General features: G+C 40.5%; 1 protein-coding gene across 2 annotated transcripts in view; it reads right to left on the bottom strand.

The window, feature by feature from the left end:
• Positions 1–2,681: 2,681 nt before the first annotated feature.
• LOC127425940 (potassium voltage-gated channel subfamily D member 3-like) overlaps positions 2,682–20,375 on the bottom strand; it is a 249,179-nt gene continuing 231,485 nt past the window's right edge. For both annotated transcript variants that reach the window (XM_051672293.1, XM_051672295.1), the window contains exons 6-7: positions 4,894–5,150; positions 2,682–3,449 (exon numbers count right to left, since the gene is read on the bottom strand). In XM_051672293.1, coding sequence (XP_051528253.1) covers positions 3,254–3,449; positions 4,894–5,150 — 453 coding nt within the window. In that variant the 3' untranslated portion in view covers positions 2,682–3,253. The remainder of the gene's footprint in view (positions 3,450–4,893; positions 5,151–20,375) is intronic.

The following is a 20,375-nucleotide window of genomic DNA, read 5'->3' as shown; positions in this document are numbered from 1 at the left end:
CAGATGCTCTGAAGATATTACAAGACAAAGTCATAAATAATGAACAACAACTTACAGAATATACATAACAGACATAAAAAAAACAAAAAACAGATGTAACGGAACTGACAAACAGGCAAAATGAGGGATGTAGGAGGAGGACTGATTTATGTTTAGAGGAAAGGACCATTAAACATGTTTTTGATCTTCCTCCTATTTGTGTTTTCTTGCTGCAATGAAGACATCATGAGCTCAGATTTCTAAAGAAACTTCCAATTTAACAGGCAACAGTAACACAGACTTGAAAACGTAACAACAGAGATTAGAAATTATAAACTAAAAATTTTAATTTTCTTTTTTTTTTTTTTTTTTTTTTTTTTACATTTGCAACACTCACTAAGACCTTATGCTCTATTCACATCATGTCGAAATTATTGTAATTTTGAGCTAGCCAATTCTCTTACTTAAGCATTGTGATGTCATGCAAAAAATACAAAATGGCAGCAGCTACATTTACAGGTAGTTAGGTAGCTACTGTACTGCTACACATATTCTGTTTGATATGGTATTTTGCTGTTTTGTTTTATTTATTTTGCTTAACAACAAAGCTGCAAATGTATCTGTTTTGGAATTGTGAGTGTTGCCAAAGAAATACATTATTTCTAAAGAGTCTAAAGAGGTGAACAGCTCTGAGAAGAATTTCTGAGTTGCATCTCATAATTAGAATAATTACAACATGACATAATGTGGAATGTATAGCATTAACCCCCCCCCCCCCCCCCCCCAGCAAAAGGAGATGTTAGGCATTTTGTCAGTCACCATTCACTTTAATTGCACCTTTTATCCATACACTGTTGTGAATGGTGATTGAGGCTGTTAGTCACTAACACCCCCTTTTGTGTTCCACGAAAGAAAGTCATACAGATTTGAAATAACATGAAGGTGAGTAAATGACTATATAATTATCATTTTTGGGTGAACTATACCTTTAAGGCCAGTTTTATTCTAAGCTTATGGTAATTTGGCAAGATCTTTCAGTTATCCTATATTCAGAGCTCTATTACAGATACAATGAGCTGACAAAAACAATTTGACATTCAACAGGCCAATGATCTCATATCTCATATTATGGTCTCGTATCTCATATCGCTAAGGTATCGTATATTGTATTACTTTTGTATATGTAAGCTGCGAGATCTGTTAAAATTGCATCAACATACTGAATAGAGGAAAAAAACAAAAAACAAACAAACAAACAAACAAAAAAAAAAACTATTGGGCCTGTGCTAAGGAAATGTGAAAAAGAAAGTAAGCTATTTAAAATCACAGTTTTCCATATTAAGCAAGAGAGAGCGAATTGAGAATAAAATGGGTAAAAGTAAGAAAAAGTGAGAGAAACTTAAAGGGTAAGATACAGTAGATTGTGAAATCAGAGTGAGAAATTAGCATTAGGCTAGATCACATACTCTACAGGGAACACAATCATTGAGTTGACGTTGTTGAACAAATATTGTTGTGAATATCTGTCATGCTTCTACAGAGTTCATTTGGCTGATTGTGTTACACAAAAGTCTTCCAAAATACACAAAGGCTCTGCTCCAAAAGCTTGTGAGCTGCCTTAGATGTCTATTGACTACATGGGCAGTTACACATTCTAAGGCAGCATCCTAACCTTCATGAAACCTCATTCTATAAGTGACGTATTTGGAATGGTCTACATAAGCAGCAACTCAGTGCGTCAAACAAACAGCGATTTCAAACGAATTTGGTGTTAGCATGTTGCTAAACTCATGGTGTGATACTCAAATAAAATACACACCACAAACACATTCTGGGTAAAATTGTTGATTTTTCATTAGAATGAAAAAATGGTATCAATTCTTTTCAACTGAATGAAATACACAGATCAGCCACAACATTAAACCACCTGCCTAATACTGTGTAGGTCCCCCTCGTGCCGCCAAAACAGCGCCAAACCGCATCTCAGAATAGCATTCTGAGATGCTATTGTTCTCACTACAATTGTACAGAGCAGCTATCTGAGTTACCATAGACTTTGTCAGTTCGAACCAGTCTGGCCATTCTCTGTTGACCTCTCTCATCAACAATTCATTTCCATCCACAGAACTGCCGCTCACTTGATGTTTTTTGTTTTTGGCACCATTCTGAGTAAATTCTAGAGACTGTTGTGCGTAAAAATCCCAGGAGATCAGCAGTTACAGAAATACTCAAACCAGTCCATCTGGCACCAACAATCATGCCACAGTCCAAATCACTGAGATCACATTTTTTCCACATTCCGATGGTTGATGTGAACATTAACTGAAGCTCCTGACTCGTATCTGAATGATTTTATGCACTGCACTGCTGCCACATGATTGGCTTATTAGATAAATTCATGGATGATTGTTGGTGCCAGATGGGCTGGTTTGAGTATTTCTATAACTGCTGATCTCCTGGGATTTTCATGCACAACAGTCTCTAGAATTTACTCAGAATGGTGCCAAAAACAAAAAAAAAAACATTCAGTGAATGAACCATCAGTTCTGCTGATGGAAACGCCTTGTTGATGAGAGAGGTCAACAGAGAATGGCCAGACTGGTTCGAACTGACAAAGTCTACGGTAACTCAGATAACCGCTCTGTACAATTAGCGCTGTTTTGGTGGCACGAGGGGGACCTACACAACATTAGGCAGGTAGTTTTAATGTTGTGGCTGATCGGTGTATATTTATATTAAACAATTATTTTGCTTCGTCTACCATTCTTGGCTTTCTCCGCAAAGGATAAATGCAGTGCTGCCTTAGAAATGAGCTAAGATTAGGTTTTGAAACAGACCAATATCACGAACACAGATTTCCACTGAAACATTGTGAATATCACACAATATCAAATCACTTCGATTGTTGCACATACTGTGTGCCTATCATACAGACTGACGAACAACCAAACTGGAATGAAATGTTTTAACACAACATCACTTTGAATCATTGTAACTTTACACAGTACGATTCTTCCCTTAGTCACGTCTTTGTGCGAACACGTTGGTGAATATACTGTCGTTACATCATCGGAAGTGGATTGCCAGCATAGAGACATATCCGGTCTCTCATTGGCTCGTGATAAAGTAACTCATGAAACACATGATTGCACTGGCCTCCTTGCATATGCCGCCCACCCTCCCTTTGGCATCTACAGTTCTACCCTATGTAGTCCAGTGGATCTGTCTGTGTCAGAGCCCCCTGTTGTCATACTTGCTAACAGTTCACCCCCAGTCACAGGGCCGAAACCTTGACCACATTCAAACTGGTGGTGGTGCTGATGGTGGCAGGGGGGTTGGGCGGTCCGTGCCCGTCTCTTTCGGAGGTGACTGGGGGTGGTGAGGGGAGGCTGATGACGGCCGTGATGATCTGTTGGCCTCTGTTATTCAGTTGATTCGTCTCGTTCAGCTTCAGGTTGAGGCTGGAACGGCTGGCAAAAAATTTAAAATAAAAATAAAAAAATTGTTTAGAAATAAAAGAAGAATTCATGTTTAGAATTCATGTTTTAAAAGAGTTAAGTGCAGTGTGTGATTTTTTAAATATGTCAATTATTAACATCAACTCTAAACTGCGGTTAAATCTAAATTTGTATTTTGTACTTAAAAGTAGGCTACATATTTTTGATTATGTTGGAAGACAGTGCGTCAGCTTTGGAACACACTACCAAGTCATAAAATTGTTTTGATACCACACTTGCTTGTTGCATACTGTTAGCATTTACATGCAAGCTTTAGCATGTAGCCAGTATGAAATCAAAACTGACCCTATTTACTTTTTATTGCACATTCTTTGGGGTGCAATTGGGGTGTCTGGGTGTGGCACAAGAAAAATCTAGATTAGACCCAGCCATGTTGCAAAGTTGAAAGAGGAACTTTACAATCATCTACACTGTAAGAGGTTGTGGGCAATATTAGCTTAAAAAGCATGCACAGATACTGTATACATTTAAATACTTCAAATAATTCACAGCCAGTCACATTTGGTATACTATTTTCAAACATACTATGATTTGGGACACATTAAAGGTGCTGTAAGCGATTTTAGCCGTTCTACTTCCACGAGACTGAGCCGTTGGATTAGCCATGTCCCCTCTTTCCAAAACACACACTCCAAAGATACCAAATGAGCTTCATTGAGACCAACATCATGCAGAAATGGTTGCTAAAAACAACAGCAGCAAAAGACGCCCTCAACTGACAACTGTTATGAACAACATGGCTAAAAATGGCAGTAAGTCTCAATAATTCACTGCAACTACAACACTATGAAAATGTGCAAAATGATTGACACATTTTTGTTTACTGTTTACAGTCTTGAGCTGTCACAGAGACAGGTGAGATATCTTACAGCACTTATTTCAGTAATATCTCAATTTTTTGCGTACCTTTCCATGAAAAAAATCGCTTACAGCACCAGTAAGCCTAATGTGTAAGATGCACATGGTGTAAGATGGGATAGTGTGCAAAATAGAACGCACCAGGGGGTCAAGGTTTGGCTTATAGCTTTGGTAGTTGCTGGTAGATGCTGTAACTACACCATTTTGCAAACAACATAAATTACATATAAAATAATTTGACTTTTGCAAGATTTAATGACTGACTTAGATTGGAGGTCTTATTTGTTTTGTTTGCAGTAAAGAGTGATCAGTTCACAGCTCATGCAATTGGCTCAAATAAGTTTCTGGAACTGAGTGCCAATGAGCAAAAATGGCATCGGCTATACTTCCAGAAATGCAGATTCGCAAGCAGCAACTGCCATTGAGATGAATGGGAATGCTAACGGAAAGCTTTCTCCAGGTATTAGAACTCCTTGAGAGAACTCCCTGTCACAGCCTCCTTTATCTGTAGCACTAATGGCATAAAATAACGACTGACCTGGTACCGTGGCTGGGCTGCTCCACACACTGAATGTCAATAGCGCTGAGCTCCTGCAGGCCTTGCGACTGCATATGTGTGTGTGTGGTGGACATGCTGGAGTTGGGCAGTGGAATACTCTTCCGGGAGCGTCGTGAGCAACACGTGCCGGTGAAACCCTCATGACTGGATAATGAGGGACTGCGGGATGGGAAACTCTGCAGAGCATTCTCAGTACAGTTCTGCTCATACATCTGCTCATCTACAAACTCATGGGCCTTCAGATGGATTGAGGGAGAGGGAGAGGCAGAGAGAGAGTGAGTGAGCGAGAAGGAATACATATTTTCCCACATAAAAAACAGTTCACTTTTCAGTCCTTGGGTAAAAAAATAACAGTTCTCTGGAATGCTTAATTGTGGTTGGTTAACTGTGGCAGTGAAAGTGATCTTTGTCCTTGGCAAATGATTATATGGGATTCCAAATGTAAAATGCTTCATTTTTTGGACTAAATTAATTATGTGACACAAAATGCAGAATTTTATGATGAAATGCAATTACACTTAAATGTATTTAGTGCACAAGAGAGACAAAAGCCAGTAGCATTTTGTTGACGAAAATGTAAAGTCAGCATGTCATATAAATGTACTTTTCATTTTGTGGATAACAGAAAACACCTTTAGGAAAAATGCACCCTGCATGTCATAAAAAGGTCAATGAAATGCTTATGAGTTTTGTCAGTGAGTTTGTCGTTTTTTCCTGTGTGTTTTATTTTCTCTCCCTCATGTCTCACAGGCGCAGCCGGCATGCATGATCAGTGTTTCCATGGGAACATTGATTGTTCCCAGGGGAACACTGATCATGCCACTAATTAGCGTGCTAGCAGCACCTGGTTCTCCACTAATTCACTCCCATCTTTGCTAGAGTATCTATCTACCCACTCAGTATCTTTGCTAGATTGTTGTTTGATGTGAAGTAATTTACCTCACTCTCTCTGCCTAGTTGGTCCTGTCTTGTGTATCTGTTTGGTTGCCCATCTCTGCCCGCGTGTCAGGAGTGTGGTTGCCTTCCAGTTTGCTGTGCGCTTGTTCTCTGCGCTCACGAGTCTTCAATGGAGGACTCCTCGTCTCTGCCCGCGTGTCGGGAGATTGATTGCCTTCCAGTATGCTGGACGTTGTTCTCTGCACCTCACTACATGTCAGTGGAGAATTCCTACAAATCTGCTCCTGACTCCCACAGCGCACACACTCTCCTACGAATACACTCTTCACAGATTTGCCCATTGCGCGGCCATGGCGTGCACTTATCCTCAAACCCCTCCTTATAACTGCAGCCAGTGCTGGGATCCTCAGTTTTCGCAGTACAGTGGAAGTTAATATTTATTGTTAACAAATCCTTTGAACTGTTCCTCTGTTCTTGGGTCTCTTTGTCTCGCTCTCACTCTTTGACAGAACAATCTAGCCATTATGCATTCAGTGGAGGAATCTGCTCTTCGGTCTGCCCTCTCTCAGCAGGGAGATTTATTTTACTTAAATCTCCACATCTAACCGGGCTCTGGAGATGATGACGTCGCAGCTCGCTGAGCTCACCTCTGTCGTGCAACAACTCCTGATGCTGGTCCCACATTTCTGGGTGCTCAGAGGCTTGTATCCCTCCTCCAACCCCGTTTTCAGGTGAGGTGGATCCTGTAGCACATTCCTTTCACAATGTTCCCTGTTCTTCATGTTACAGCCCTCTGCTTTCCCGTTGGAGGCAATGAAGGTGACTTGTGGAATGACCACGCCATGTGGGACCGGTTTCTGCATGGGCTTTCCAATGATATCCAAAACTACATTTATCCTTTGGATCTGCCTCCATGCTTTGATGAATTGGTGGATCTGGCTATCCTGGCCCTACACCGTCGTCATCATCTTCAGCCAGGTCATCAGAATCACGGCCCGAAACAGAGCCCATGCAAGTCGGAAGAACTCAGATTTCACATAGGGAGAAGCAGTGATGCCTCGTTAATGGACTATGCTTTCATTGTGCCTGGTCATCTCTCTGCTTCCTGTCCTCGTAAAAGACACCGCTCGTCAGTAGGAAGGGGATTACTGGCGAGTGCAACACCTTTGGACAAAACCCCCATCATCATCCACCAAGCCAGTTACCTTCATCTCTGGAAATCATCCAGAGCAGTTGTCCTTTTACCTGATTCAATCTCCATCAGCACCGGTAGTGCTGGTGCATCCTTGGTTGGTAACGCACAATCCACAAATAGACTGGTCAACCAACACTGTTCATTCAGAGTCTTTACTGTTTGTCGCACTCTTTGTCTTAATTCTGCTGTCTCCCCTGTCCAGTCTTGTGTTTCGTTGCAGGATGAACCGGCAGATTTATCTGGAGTACCATTGACATACCATGACTTGAGGGCAGTGTTCAGCCAGTCCCATGCTAAGACCATTCCTCCTCATTGCCTGTACGACTGTGCAATTGAATTGCTTCCTGGCACCTCGCCTCCTTGGGGATGGCTGTATTCACTCTCGGCTCCAGAGAGGGAGGCCATGAACAGGTATATCAGTGATTCTCTGGCAGCCGGTCTCATCCACCCTTCCTCGTCGCCGGCAGGTGCGGGAATCTTCTTCGTGGAAAAGAAGGATGGCACACTTAGACCCTGTATAGATTATTGGGGCTGAATGACATCACGGTGAAGAATCGCTTTCCTTTGCCATTGATGTCCTCAGCTTTTGAACTCTTGCAGGGAGCATCTGTGTATACGAAGTTGGACTTACACAATGTTTATCACCTTGTCCAGATTAGGAGGGGGGATGAGTGGAATATAGCTTTTAACACTCATAGGGGGCACTTTGAATATTTGGTCATGCCTTTCGGATTGGTCAATGCCCCCGCCGTCTTCCAAGTGCTCGTAAATGACGTGCTTAAAGAAATGTTGATCGTTTTATGTTTGTCTATCTTGATGATATTCTGATCTTCTCCCAGAATATCCCGGACCATGTTCAGCATGTCAGGCAGGTGCTTCAGCGTCTGCTAGAGAATCGGCTGTTTGTCAAGGTGGAGAAGTGCACTTTTCGTGCACAGTCTGTTCCGTTCCTGGGGTCCATTGTTTCATCCGAGGGAGTGCGCATGGACCCTGCTAAGGTAAGTGCCATCTCCGATTGGCCAACCCCAGATTCTCGCAAGGCATTTCAGGGATTTATGGGGTTCGCTCATTTCTATCAGAGATTCATTAGGAATTACAGCCAACTCGCCACGCTTCTGACGGATCTAACCTCAACCCGCACTGACTTTTGTTGGTCCCCGCGGGCTGATGCCACATTTTCTAAACTAAAGGAGTGGTTTTCTACCGCACCCATCCTTGTAACTCCTGACACTGCAAGTCAGTTCATGGTGGAGGTGGATGCGTCTGAGGTTGGTGTTGGAGCAGTCCTGTCACAGCACTCTTCCTCGGACGGAAAGATACATCCATGTGCCTTTTTTTCACACCTCTTAACACCAGCAGAACGGAACTATGACATCGGTAACCGAGAATTGCTGGCTCCGGTGAGTTTGTCAGTTTTTTCTGTGTGTATTGCTATTTTCTCTCCCTCGTGTCTCACAGGCACTGCCGGCATGCATGATCAGTGTTTCCATGGGAATATTGATTGTTCCCAGGGGAACGCTGATCATGCCACTAATTAGCATGCTAGCAGCATCTGGTTCTTCACTAATTCACTCCCTTCTTGGGACTTAAGCCACGGATGTTTTCCGTAAAGCCCCAATGTTTTTATCATCTTGTAGTGATGTCATGAAGTACCAGTGCTTCGATATCACGTTGATATTAAAACATATTATATTTTAATATTTTAACAATATTTATTTATATAAGTATATATATAAATTAATGAAAAAGTTTTAAGGATATATACAGTATAAGTTAAAGTGATATTTCACCCAAAAATGAAAATTCTCTCATCATTTACTCATCCTCATATCATCCTAGATGTATATGACTTACCTTCTTCTGCAGAACACGTTTGAAGAAAAATATAAATATATATCTCAGCTCAGTAGGTCCGTATAATGCAAGTGGATGTTAACATGATTTCTGATGCTCCAAAAAGCACAGGCTATCAACATTAACGTCTCCATATGATTCCAGTGGTTAAATTAATGTCTTATAAAGCAATACAATTGCTTTTGGTGCAAAAAAGATCAATATTTAGGTTCTTTTTAACTAAATCATTGCTTACGGTGAGCAGCAGTATGCACGCTCATGAGAGGGCTGAGGTCATGTGGTCTTTCCAGCGATGGTATGGCAATGTTCCATTCGTTGCAGCAGACACTCTCTACCTCTGTTGGCATTGCCTGGCATTGCCTACATGTGCACCACCACGTCTCCTGAGCTCTCTATCTCTCTGAGGCTTGTTGTGCTGATGTTGCTCCAGCCTCCTCCATCTCTCTGACCACCTGGTCAGAGTACTCAGGTTCAAATAAATATGGCTGTGCAAAAACTTGTATCTTCTCTTCTCTTAAATCAAAACCTTCTGACATCTTTGTTTAAATTTGCTTCAATTAGTTTACGGCATTCGGTCTGTACAGTGTTCCTCCTACTCAGTTGTAAACAGCGCTGCTCTTCCAGGTGTGTCGCGCATGCGTCACTTCTTGCGTGAACATACCAACATGAATACATCACACGAGAGACCGCGTGACCTCAGCCCTCTCATGAACATGCATACTGCTGCTTACCGGAAGCCATTGTTTAGTTAAAGTACATTAATACCGATCATTTCATACCAAAAGCGAGCATATCACTTTATAAGATGTTCATTTAACCACTGGAGTCGTATGGATGGCATTGATGCTGACTGTCTGTGCTTTCTGGAGCATCAAAAATTGTGTTACCATCCACTTGCATTTTAAGGACCTACTGAGCTGTGATATTTTCTATTTTTCTTCAAATGTGCTCTTCTGAAGAAAGAAAGTCATATACATCTGGGATGGCATGAGGGTAAGTAAATGATGAAGGAATTTTCATTTTTGCGTGAACTATCCCTTTTATGACACGTGTGTTTCTACAGTATTGATAACACCAAATACAGACTCAGTTCAGTACACACACGCTTGTCGTAAGCTGCTTTCCAGCACTCAGTATGTGCATGCATGGAAGAATAGCGCTTGCGACACGCGATTGCGGCTGTGAGTCTGGTCAACATTCCTGTCTTGGTAATAAATTGGAAATTGTGTTGAGTTGGTCCATCCAGATGCAGTAAGTACCAAATATTTAGATATACTACCATGAAAACAAAGAGTTATATATGCAGATGTGCTCAAGAAATTTGCTAATTTTAAGTCACGAGCCAGGACATTTGCGTTTTTTGCAAAACTCTTTTATTAAGACATGATGCAATAAACCTCGCAAACTTTAGCAAATCTAGCAACTATTTTTTCCTCATAAGTACTCATTTAAGCCCATTTACAGCCTGCTATCTTCTAAACTAACTTAAAGCACCCGACGAATCAATGATATCAAACTAACAACAGCTGGGCTATTGGTAGTTTCCATGTATTTTTATGCACATTTTGGGATATCGCATAAAATCTGCTGGATGGAAACACCTAGATGCAAATAAAATCTCTAAAATGTGCATCAAAAAAAACGTATACGCCCGCTTGAGTTGGATACATTTTTTATTCGATAAGAAGAAATACACATAAACTATGATGGAAACACATTTACAGAATAAACTTCTATTTGAATTTATTAGAAATACAAGATGTGCATCAAAAAAAGTAATGTGACTGAAAAACTCGTACATAACTGGACTAACCAGCAGACAAATCATCGCATATAAAATGTTGCTCTGGTCATCATGAAATAACATTGTCTAGAAAATCCAAAGCCTGCGAAGAGTTTGCAATTAAGTTATAATATATTATGGTAAATATATTATAGATCCACATGGCAAGGAAGGAGGAACGCACACACATAGTGCTCCCAGAAATCCCAGAACTGTGTGACGCGCATCGTTCCCAGACATGAGACAGTTTTTGTCTGGGTGCTGTAAACTGCGATTATTTTAAGTGGCTAAAATTTCTCAGGAAATGATGATACATGGGATAGAAACGTGGCTTTATTCGCAAATTCTTTCTATATTTTGCGATTTTTGGTTTTTCTCATAGGCTACATTAAATTCGCAACTTGGATGGAAACATAGTTACTTGTTCGCAATGCGCGTCAATCTACGGAAAGGGACAATAAAGTTTATTTTTAAAATCACGTTTTATTGTTAAAAGCAAGCAATTTCTGATCTTCGAGCATATCGGAATCTAAAACAAAAGTGAATGGGACCTTTTTGTTTTAGTAATATTTCAAGATTTTCTATAAAAATGACATCTCACAGATATAACATTTAAAGTTTTATTTTAAAGTGTATTATATTCTGATATTTCATCAAAGGATGGCCCCATATGATTCCACAGAGGTCTGGACTAAGCCCCTATTATCCACTGACCAAAGAACCGCCCCTGTATATTAGTAACATTTTAATGTTTAAATGTATTTATAAAAAAAAAAAAAATGCATTGTAAAAGGTTATCTGTAGCTAGCTACACGTTGTCATAAGAACATTGAACAACACTTCAATAAGTTAATTCAGTCAAGGATCCATCAGACTTTGTGCACTTTGTGATGGAGCCCACTTTTCCCTCATTATTTTTTGGAACCCAGTCAACTTGAATATTATTGTAATATAATATTGAATAATACTGATTATTATTATTATTATTATTATTATTATTATTAATAGTAATAATAAATTAAACCCTCAAACTTTTATTTGGGGGAAAATTGCAGGAACTTTCTGTGCATTCCAAATATGGTGAAATGCTCTCATCTCCTCTTCTGTCCACAAAAACCTGGTGTCATAGGGTTGTTTTTGATGTGTATACTAACTTGTAGTAGCCTATTAAAGTGAATTTGTAAATATATATATAACACGCTCAGAGCACGTTACGAAATCAAATTGAATGCAACACATCTGTTATTCCGTGCATGAAATTAAATTCGTGGAGTAAGCACACAACCGCCTCAAAGGTGCTCAGAACAGAGCTGCACATGAGCAGCATGTACAGACTGACTGATTAAATCTCAACCCTTTACACTTTAGCTACTATTCACATAAGTTTATATAATAATCATATCTTCATTTTGATTTTATTTTGATGGATCGTTCAGCCCTACACAATGCAAAAGAAAGACTTGTGTTTTTTGTGTTATTTTGATGCATGCGCTCATCAATTCAGCATGCGCTGCACATTCATTTCAGACTCGAAAGCTCACAACTTGTATCATTCTTTTGCCGTGGCGCTGGAGATTCAGTAGCAGCTGAAAAGCGGTGCAGAAAAGACTGGTATGTTCCATTTCATATATCATCTTGTCACAAAATGTATATATACAGTGTGTGTGTGTGTGTGTGTGTGTGTGTGTGTGTGTATATATATATATATATATATATATATATATATATATATACATACATACACTGTACAGTTGAAGTCAGAAGTTTACATAGGTTGAAGTCATTAAAACACATTTTTTAAACACTCCACAGATTTAATATAAGCAAACTATAGTTTTGGAAAGTTGTTTAGGACATCTATTTTGTGCATGATACAAGTCATTTTTCTAACAATTGTTTACAGACAGATTGTTTCACTTTTAATTGACTATATCATAATTCCAGTGGGTCAGAAGTTTACATACACCAGGTTAACTGTGCCTTTAAGCAGCTTGGAAAATTCCAGAAAATGAGGCCAAGACTTCAGACAATTAGCCAATTAGCATCTGATAGGAGGTGTACTGAACTGGAGGTGTACCTGTGGATGGATTTTAAGGCCTACCTTCAAACTCATTGCCTTTTTGCTTGACATCATGGGAAAATCAAAAGAAGAACAAAACTATGAAAAAACACTGTGGACCTCCACAAGTCCAGTTCATCCTTGGGAGCAATTTCCAAATGCCTGAAGGTACTACGTTCATCTGTACAAGCAATAATACGCAAGTATAAACACCATGGGACCACGCAGCCATCATACCGCTCAGGAAGGAGACGCATTCTGTCTCCAAGAGATTAACGTAGTTTAATGTGAGAAGTGCAAATCAATCCCAGAACAACAGTAAAGGACCTTGTGAAGATGCTGGAGGAAACAGGTAGACAAGTATCTATAGCCACAGTAAAATGAGTCCTATATCGAAATAACCTGAAAGGCTGCTCAGCAAGGTAGAATCAACTGCTCCAAAACCGCCATAAAAAAGCCAGACTGCAGTTTGCAAGTGCACATGGGGACAAATATCTTACTTTTTGGAGAAATGTCCTCTGGTCTGATGAAACAAAATTTTTACTGTTTGGCCATAATGACCATCCTTATGTTTGGAGGAAAAAGGGTGAGGCTTGCAAGCCGAAGAACACCATCCCAACCGTGAAGCATGGGGGTGGCAGGATCATGTTGTGGGGGTGCTTTGCTGCAGGAGGGACTGGTGCACTTCACAAAATAGATGGCATCATGAGGAAGGAAAATGATGTGGATATATTGAAGCAACATCTCAAGACATCAGCCAGGAATTAAAGCTCTCAAATGGGTCTTCCAAATGAACAATGACCCCAAGCATACCTCCAAAGTTGTGGCAAAATGGCTTAAGGACAACAAAGTCAAGGTATTGGAGTGGCCATCACAAAGCCCTGACCTCAATCCGATAGAAAATTTGTGGGCAGAACTGAAAAAGCATGTGTGAGCAAGGAGGCCTACAAACCTGACTCGGTTACACCAGTTCTGTCTGGAGGAATGGGCTAAAATTCCAGCAACTTATTGTGAGAAGCTTGTGGAAGGCTACCCAAAAAGACTGACCCAATTTTAACAATTTAAAGGCAATGCTACCAAATACTAACAAAGTGTATGTAAACTTCTGACCCACTGGGAATGTGATGAAAGAAATAAAAGCTGAAATATATAATTCTCTCTACTATTATTCTGACATTTCACATTCTTAAAATAAAGTAGTGATCCTAACTGACCTAAGACAGGGAACGTTTTCTCCGATTAAATGTCAGGAGTTTAAATGTATTTGGCTAAGGTGTATGTAAACTTCTGTCTTCAGCTGTATAAGAGAGATGTCCAGCGGACAATGCAAGCAACAGCAGAAGTGTAGATCCCCAGCACACGGACATAAAGCAGAATTCCTTTGTGGATTGCCAGGCTGAACTCTGCGAAGACTGGAAAGCAAACCACAACCTGAACAACGTGGGCAAACCAAGTGACAAGACAGGACCAGCTAGACAAGGAGAGTGAGGTTAGTACTCAATTTAGCATAATAATCTGGCAAAGAAACAGAAAAACATGAGGGCTTATCTAGGGAGTGCAATCAAGGTTGGAACAGGTGTTGCTTGACAAGCAATCAGTGGCATGAACGGCGCCGCCCTGAGAACAATGAATGTATGGAAATGCCGATCATGCCAGTCGAGCGCACCTGCGAAACACAAGGGAGAGAAAATGACAAAACAAACAAAACCATGGTCGTGAACATGGGAAGAGTCTTGGGAATGACCTCTGTGGTCGTAAACACTGGCTGAGACTCAGGAATGACCTCTGTGGTCGTGAGCATGGGCAGAGACTCGGGAACAACCTCTGTGGTCGTGGGCATGGGCGGAGACTCGGGAACGACCTCTGTAGTCGTGGGCATGGGCGAAGACTCGGGAACTACCTCTGTGGTCGTGAACACTGGCAGAGACTCGGGAACAGAAGCCTTTTTTCTCCTCCTCCGGATGGTCAAAGTTGGCAACGCTGGCTCTGGAACAGATGAGGCTTACAACGCTGGCTCTGAGATGGACGAGGCTGGCAACGCTGGCTCTGGGACGGACGAGGCTGGCAACGCAGGCCCTGGGATGGACGAAGCTTCCAGCTCGTTGGCCGTGGCAGGCGTGGGTGTTGGCTCGTTGGCCGTGGCAGGCGTGGGCACTGGCTCGTTGGCCGTGGCAGGTGTGGGCACTGGCTCGTTGGCCGTGGCAGGCATAGGCACTGGCTCGTTGGCCGTGGCAGGCGTGGGCACTAACAGTTTGTGAGGAAAGTTCTTCATGGCCTTACGCACTGACATCAGTGGCAGATCATTCAACTTGGAGACAGGGCCCATGGAAGGCTTCGAGACAGGGGCTGCGGGATGCTTGGAGCAAGTAGTCGCGGAAGGCTTGGCTGTGACATGGCGTCGAGTAGACTCAGGCATGGCTGTGACATGCCGTGGAGCAGACTCAGGCGAGGCTGTGACATGGCATGGAGCAGACTCAGGCGTGGGTGCTGGCTTGGAGCAAGGAGCCTTGGAAGGCTTGGAGCAAGGAGCCATGGAAGGCTAGGAGCAAGGAGCTGTGGAATGCTTGGAGCAAGGAGCTGTGGAAGGCTTGGAGCAAGGAGCCATGGAAGGCTTGGACAAGGGAGCCAAAGTTGCAGGTTTTGGTCAGGTTCCTGCCATAATCCACTGTGTAAAGGGAACTTCAAAGTTCCAGAGCCTTCTCCACATATTCGTAGAGAGTCCAGTGAGGAACAGCCGGAGGTATTAGTTCCATCGGTGCACTATTCAGACCGGTCCGGAAGAAAACCACCAGAGAGCAGTCTGGATAGTGCACTAAATTTGCTAGCTCTAAAAACTCATGGACGTGATCCTCAACTGGACAGTCCCCTTGCTTAAGGAGCAGAAATCATATGGCCGCTAGATCCATTTTTGTTCAGTCTTTCTGTGACGAGGCAGGTGAGGAATGAGGATCTAAATGCAGCTTTTAATGGAACAAAAGATAAACAAAGTACTCAGAATAAAACGAAACAAAACACGGGAAACCAGGTACAGAACATGACAACAAATGTGAAGACTGACAAAGAAAACAGGGAAAACAGGGGCTTAAATACACAGGGGCAAACAAGGGAATGGACAAGAATTTCAACATAAAAGTCTAAGCAAAAAACAGGGAATGCATGACATATATACACACATATATATATATATATACACACACACATATATATATATACTGATGGCCAAAAGTTAGGAGTAATGTACAGATTTTGCTGTTTCGTAAAGAAATTGGTATTTTAATTCATCAAAGTGGCATTCAACTGATCACAAAGTATAGTCAGGACATTACTGATGTAAAAAACAGCACCATCACTATTTGAAATAAGTCATTTTTGCTAAAATCTAGACAGGCCCCATGTCCAGCAGCCATCACTCCAACACCTTATCCTTGCATAAGCATGCTAAATTGCTAATTTGGTACTAGAAAATCACTTGCCATTATATCAAACACAGTTTAAAGCTATTTAGTTCGTTAAATTAAGCTTAACATTGTCATCGTGTTTGTTTTTGAGTTGCCACAGTATGCAATACTGGAATGTCTTAAGGTCAATATTAGGTCAAAAATGGCAAAAAAGAAGCAGCTTTCTCTAGAAACTCGGCAGTCAATCATTGTTTTGAGGAATGAAGGCTATACAGTGCTTGAAATTGCCAAAAAAAAAAAAAAAAAAAAAAAACTGAAGATTTCATACAAAGGTGTACACTAGAGTCTTCAAAGACAAAGGACAACTGTCTCTAACAAGGACAGAAAGAGATGTGGAAGGCCAAATGTACAACTAAACGAGGATAAGTACATCAGAGTCTCTAGTTTGAGAAATAGACACCTCACATGTCCTCAGCTGACAGCTTCATTGAATTCTACCCGCTCAGCACCAGTTTCATGAGAAGACTCAGGGGTGCAGGCCTTAAGGGAAGAATTGCAAAGAAAATGCCACTTTTGAAACAGAAAAACAAAAATAAATGGTCAGAGTGGGCAAAGAAACACAGGCATTGGACAACAGATAATTGGGAAAAGAGTACCAGGGTTGGGGAGTAACGGAATACATGTAACGGGATTACGTATTTATATACAAAAACATAAGTAACTGTATTCCACTGCACGATCATATTTTTTTTATCAAGAAAATTCACGTTGGATCATAATTTCTATTTTTCTAGTAAGACCTTTGATATTAAGGCAAAACCTTTATTCTTGATAATAATTTTTTTATTGTTTTCCTGTAAAAATATCTAAAAATCCTTAAAATAAGATCAATTTAATTTATCTTGATTTAGAAACAACACTGCATAAGATATTTAGGTTTTTCAGAGAATGTATTTTTACATGTGTATTTTGTTTTACTGTACTGGCAGAGTTTTTATAGTCATAACAAGTGAAAACATCTACCAGTGCTAAAGAAGTAATCCAAAGTATTTAGAATACGTTACTGACCTTGAGTAATCTAACGGAATACGTTACAAATTACATTTTACAACATGTGTTCTGTAATCTGTAGTGGAGTAACCCTCCCAACCCTGGTTATGGATCTTAACCCCATTGAGCTTTTGTGGGATCAGCTAGAGTGTAAGGTGCGTGAGAAGTGACCGACAAGACAACAACATCTATGGCAAGTGTGGGTGAAATGTCACCTGAGTATCTGAACAAACTGATAGCTAGAATGCCCTGTCATTGCTGCACGTGGAGGATGTTTTGACGAGAACTGTTGAAGTTTTTTTTCAAATTGTAATAGTTATTTTTCAAGTTATTAATGTCCTGACTATACATTGTGATCAGTTGAATGCCACTTTGGTGAATAAAAGTAACAATTTCTTTCCATAAGAGCAAAATCTGTACATTATTCCAAACTTTTCGCCACCAGTGTGTGTGTATATATATAAAATTATATATATATATATATATATATATATATATATATATATATATATATATATATATAATATATATATACAGTATACAGTATACTGTGTATATATAGATTTTGAAAATGCTGAAATTTGACACCATATATACTTATTTTCCTGTCTAAATGCATTTATTATTTCCATCTTAGGAAAGAAAACAAAACAATATGTAACAATATAACGCTTTATTAACATTTTCCAAACAAAGCCTTCCACAATATAAAGATAAAAAAACACTGAAATATCACCTATTCAAGTAACGTTTCACAAAGTCTAATTGCGAGGTTGACTTATTGAAAGAATTAGTCCCCATAGGTTGAGAATTAATTCATATTTTCATTCATTTCATATTTGTATATTCATAATTTTACATTTAAAATATTCATCACATAACATTATTTATGCATTTGCCACTGCTGTTTAAATGCATTTATTCCTGCTCTGTGAAAATACACCTAATTGCCACTTCAGATGCAGCTTCTGTGCCACCTTTGCGTGTAAAGATGGCTTTAGTCCCCATAGGTTTAGTATCCATTGCAATGGGCATTACATATTTTAAACTCTCATCCTCCACAATATTAATCTGCAGGTAGACTATGACTATCCACTTTCCTACAGCAATTGTGAAGCTGCATTCATGATTCCATCAGAGCGTCAACACCAGCGTCCAGAGCTGTGATAGTTAAGACTTGGCATGCTAAAGTGGTATTAAAATGCGCTGAAAATACTTTATTTCTATCGCAAGTCCTATCTGGGCTTGTTTTGTACATCAAATAACAGCACTAAGAGGCCCTTTCTCCATCATTTTATCACTGACAGGAAAGCGCTGTTGTGGTGTGTGTGTCAGTGTAACAACTCCAGGCGGACACATTACTAAGGTTTCACCCTCCCAACAAGTGTTTATGCTGGTTTATGCTGTATTAAAGGTAAATTTAAAAACGGCGATTAAGAATAATTTACTTGTTTTATTTTCTCCCCTTTTCTCCCCAATTTGGAATGCCCAATTCCCAATGCCCTATAGGTCCTCATGGTGGCGTAGTGACTCGCCTCAATCCAGGTGGCGGAGGACAAATCTCATTTGCATCCGCATCTGAGACAGTGAATCCGCGCATTTTATCACGTGGCTTGTTGAGCGCATTACCACGGAGACATAGCGCATGGAGGCTTCAAGTTATTCTCTGCGGCATCCATGCACAACACATCACACGCCCCACCGAGAGCGAGAACCACATTATAGCGACCATGAGGAGGTTACCCCTTGTGACTCTACCCTCCCTAGCAACCAGGCCAATTTGGTTGCTTAAGAGACCTGGCTGGAGTCATTCAGCACCAGCCGCGGGCCGTGCATTTTAAGTCTAGGCCTTCAGTACAATTCATGCCATTAAGAAAACACAGTCTCACAATGAATAAGACGCTATGCCTATCATACATTACATGTCAGTCAACTAATAATACCAAATGACATTTTAAAAACACGTCCACGCACGAAAGCCAGAACCTGAAACGACACTTAATGCTCAAGCAAGCCTAATTTTAACTGCAGTATGTTTTGTGAAATGAATGTCAAAAAACATAATTTTTCATATGAATCTACCAAGGAGGTCTATAATACTTGGAAAAATCTATCTAATAATATTTGCGATTTAAATGTTGCTTGCAATAAATTTCATTTCGTCAGGGTACACGGTTATGCTGCGTTCCATTCAAGTTGGATGTGGGATATTCCTACTTGATATCTCTGACCATAAATGCATTCCATTCCCCGATATTCAGAAGATGACGTTTAAGGAAACAAAACTGCAATGCTCCCATTAGTTTAGCAGGGGTTTGACTCTCATTAGAGATGTCTCCTAGCAACCCAACTGATAAACAATGCTGCAGCGCTAACATTTGTGCTACAGGTGTACGATTATCAAAAGAGATTATAATGTTTTATACACCTGTTTCTGCAGGCGTTTGTTGAACAAGTTTTAATATCATGTAATGTGGAAACGAACTCATTTATCGAAGTGAATGTTTATCACTTACTTTGTATATCTCCCTGAGTGTCGACATGTTTGTGTGACATCATGCCCCTGCATCTCGGCGAAATCGGAGTTGAGAATTTCTGCACTTCAAGATGCATTCCATTGCACTTTTCCTTGTAGGAAGTTGTAAAATCCAACTTTCTGAGTTGAATGGAACGCAGCACTACTTTTCAAAACTTGATCTGACACTGAATGCTCAAGCAGCCTAATTTACACTTAGAAAACTCCTGATGTTGCTATAACAATGCAAAAAGCACTTACCAATTTACTTGAAGTGGAAATCAGTCCTCCTTTCCTGTTTAATAAATTAAGCAATCACACAGTCATGCAGAACATCTCGTGTTTTTAAACCCATAAGGATCTCTTTCTCAATGGCGATAGCGGCAGTGATGACGATCTTGCGCTCTTCGCTTTCAAATTACGTACATCACTTAAAGCGTGATTGCGTCACTCAAGGCCAGCTAGAAGGCCTCGACCTGGACATATCCTAAAGATCACATCCACCAAGAACAAATAAATAAATCTGATTGGCTGATGAATCTGACAATCTGACTTTAGTTGCTCATTCATTTGCACTGTTGAGGGATTCTGTGGGAATTCTGAAGGCCTGAGGGGGTGGAGCTCAGATTCACATGCTGCTTCTGCTAACGAGCTCGGCTTCCGGCATGAGATTTGTGAAACAGCTGTCACACTTCACTTGTAAGCATCAA

The sequence above is a fragment of the Myxocyprinus asiaticus genome, chromosome 35 (assembly GCF_019703515.2).
Source record: "Myxocyprinus asiaticus isolate MX2 ecotype Aquarium Trade chromosome 35, UBuf_Myxa_2, whole genome shotgun sequence".
Classification (NCBI taxonomy): domain Eukaryota; kingdom Metazoa; phylum Chordata; class Actinopteri; order Cypriniformes; family Catostomidae; genus Myxocyprinus; species Myxocyprinus asiaticus.
Note: the sequence above shows the minus strand (reverse complement) of the source record. Positions and strands in the feature narration are given on the sequence as shown.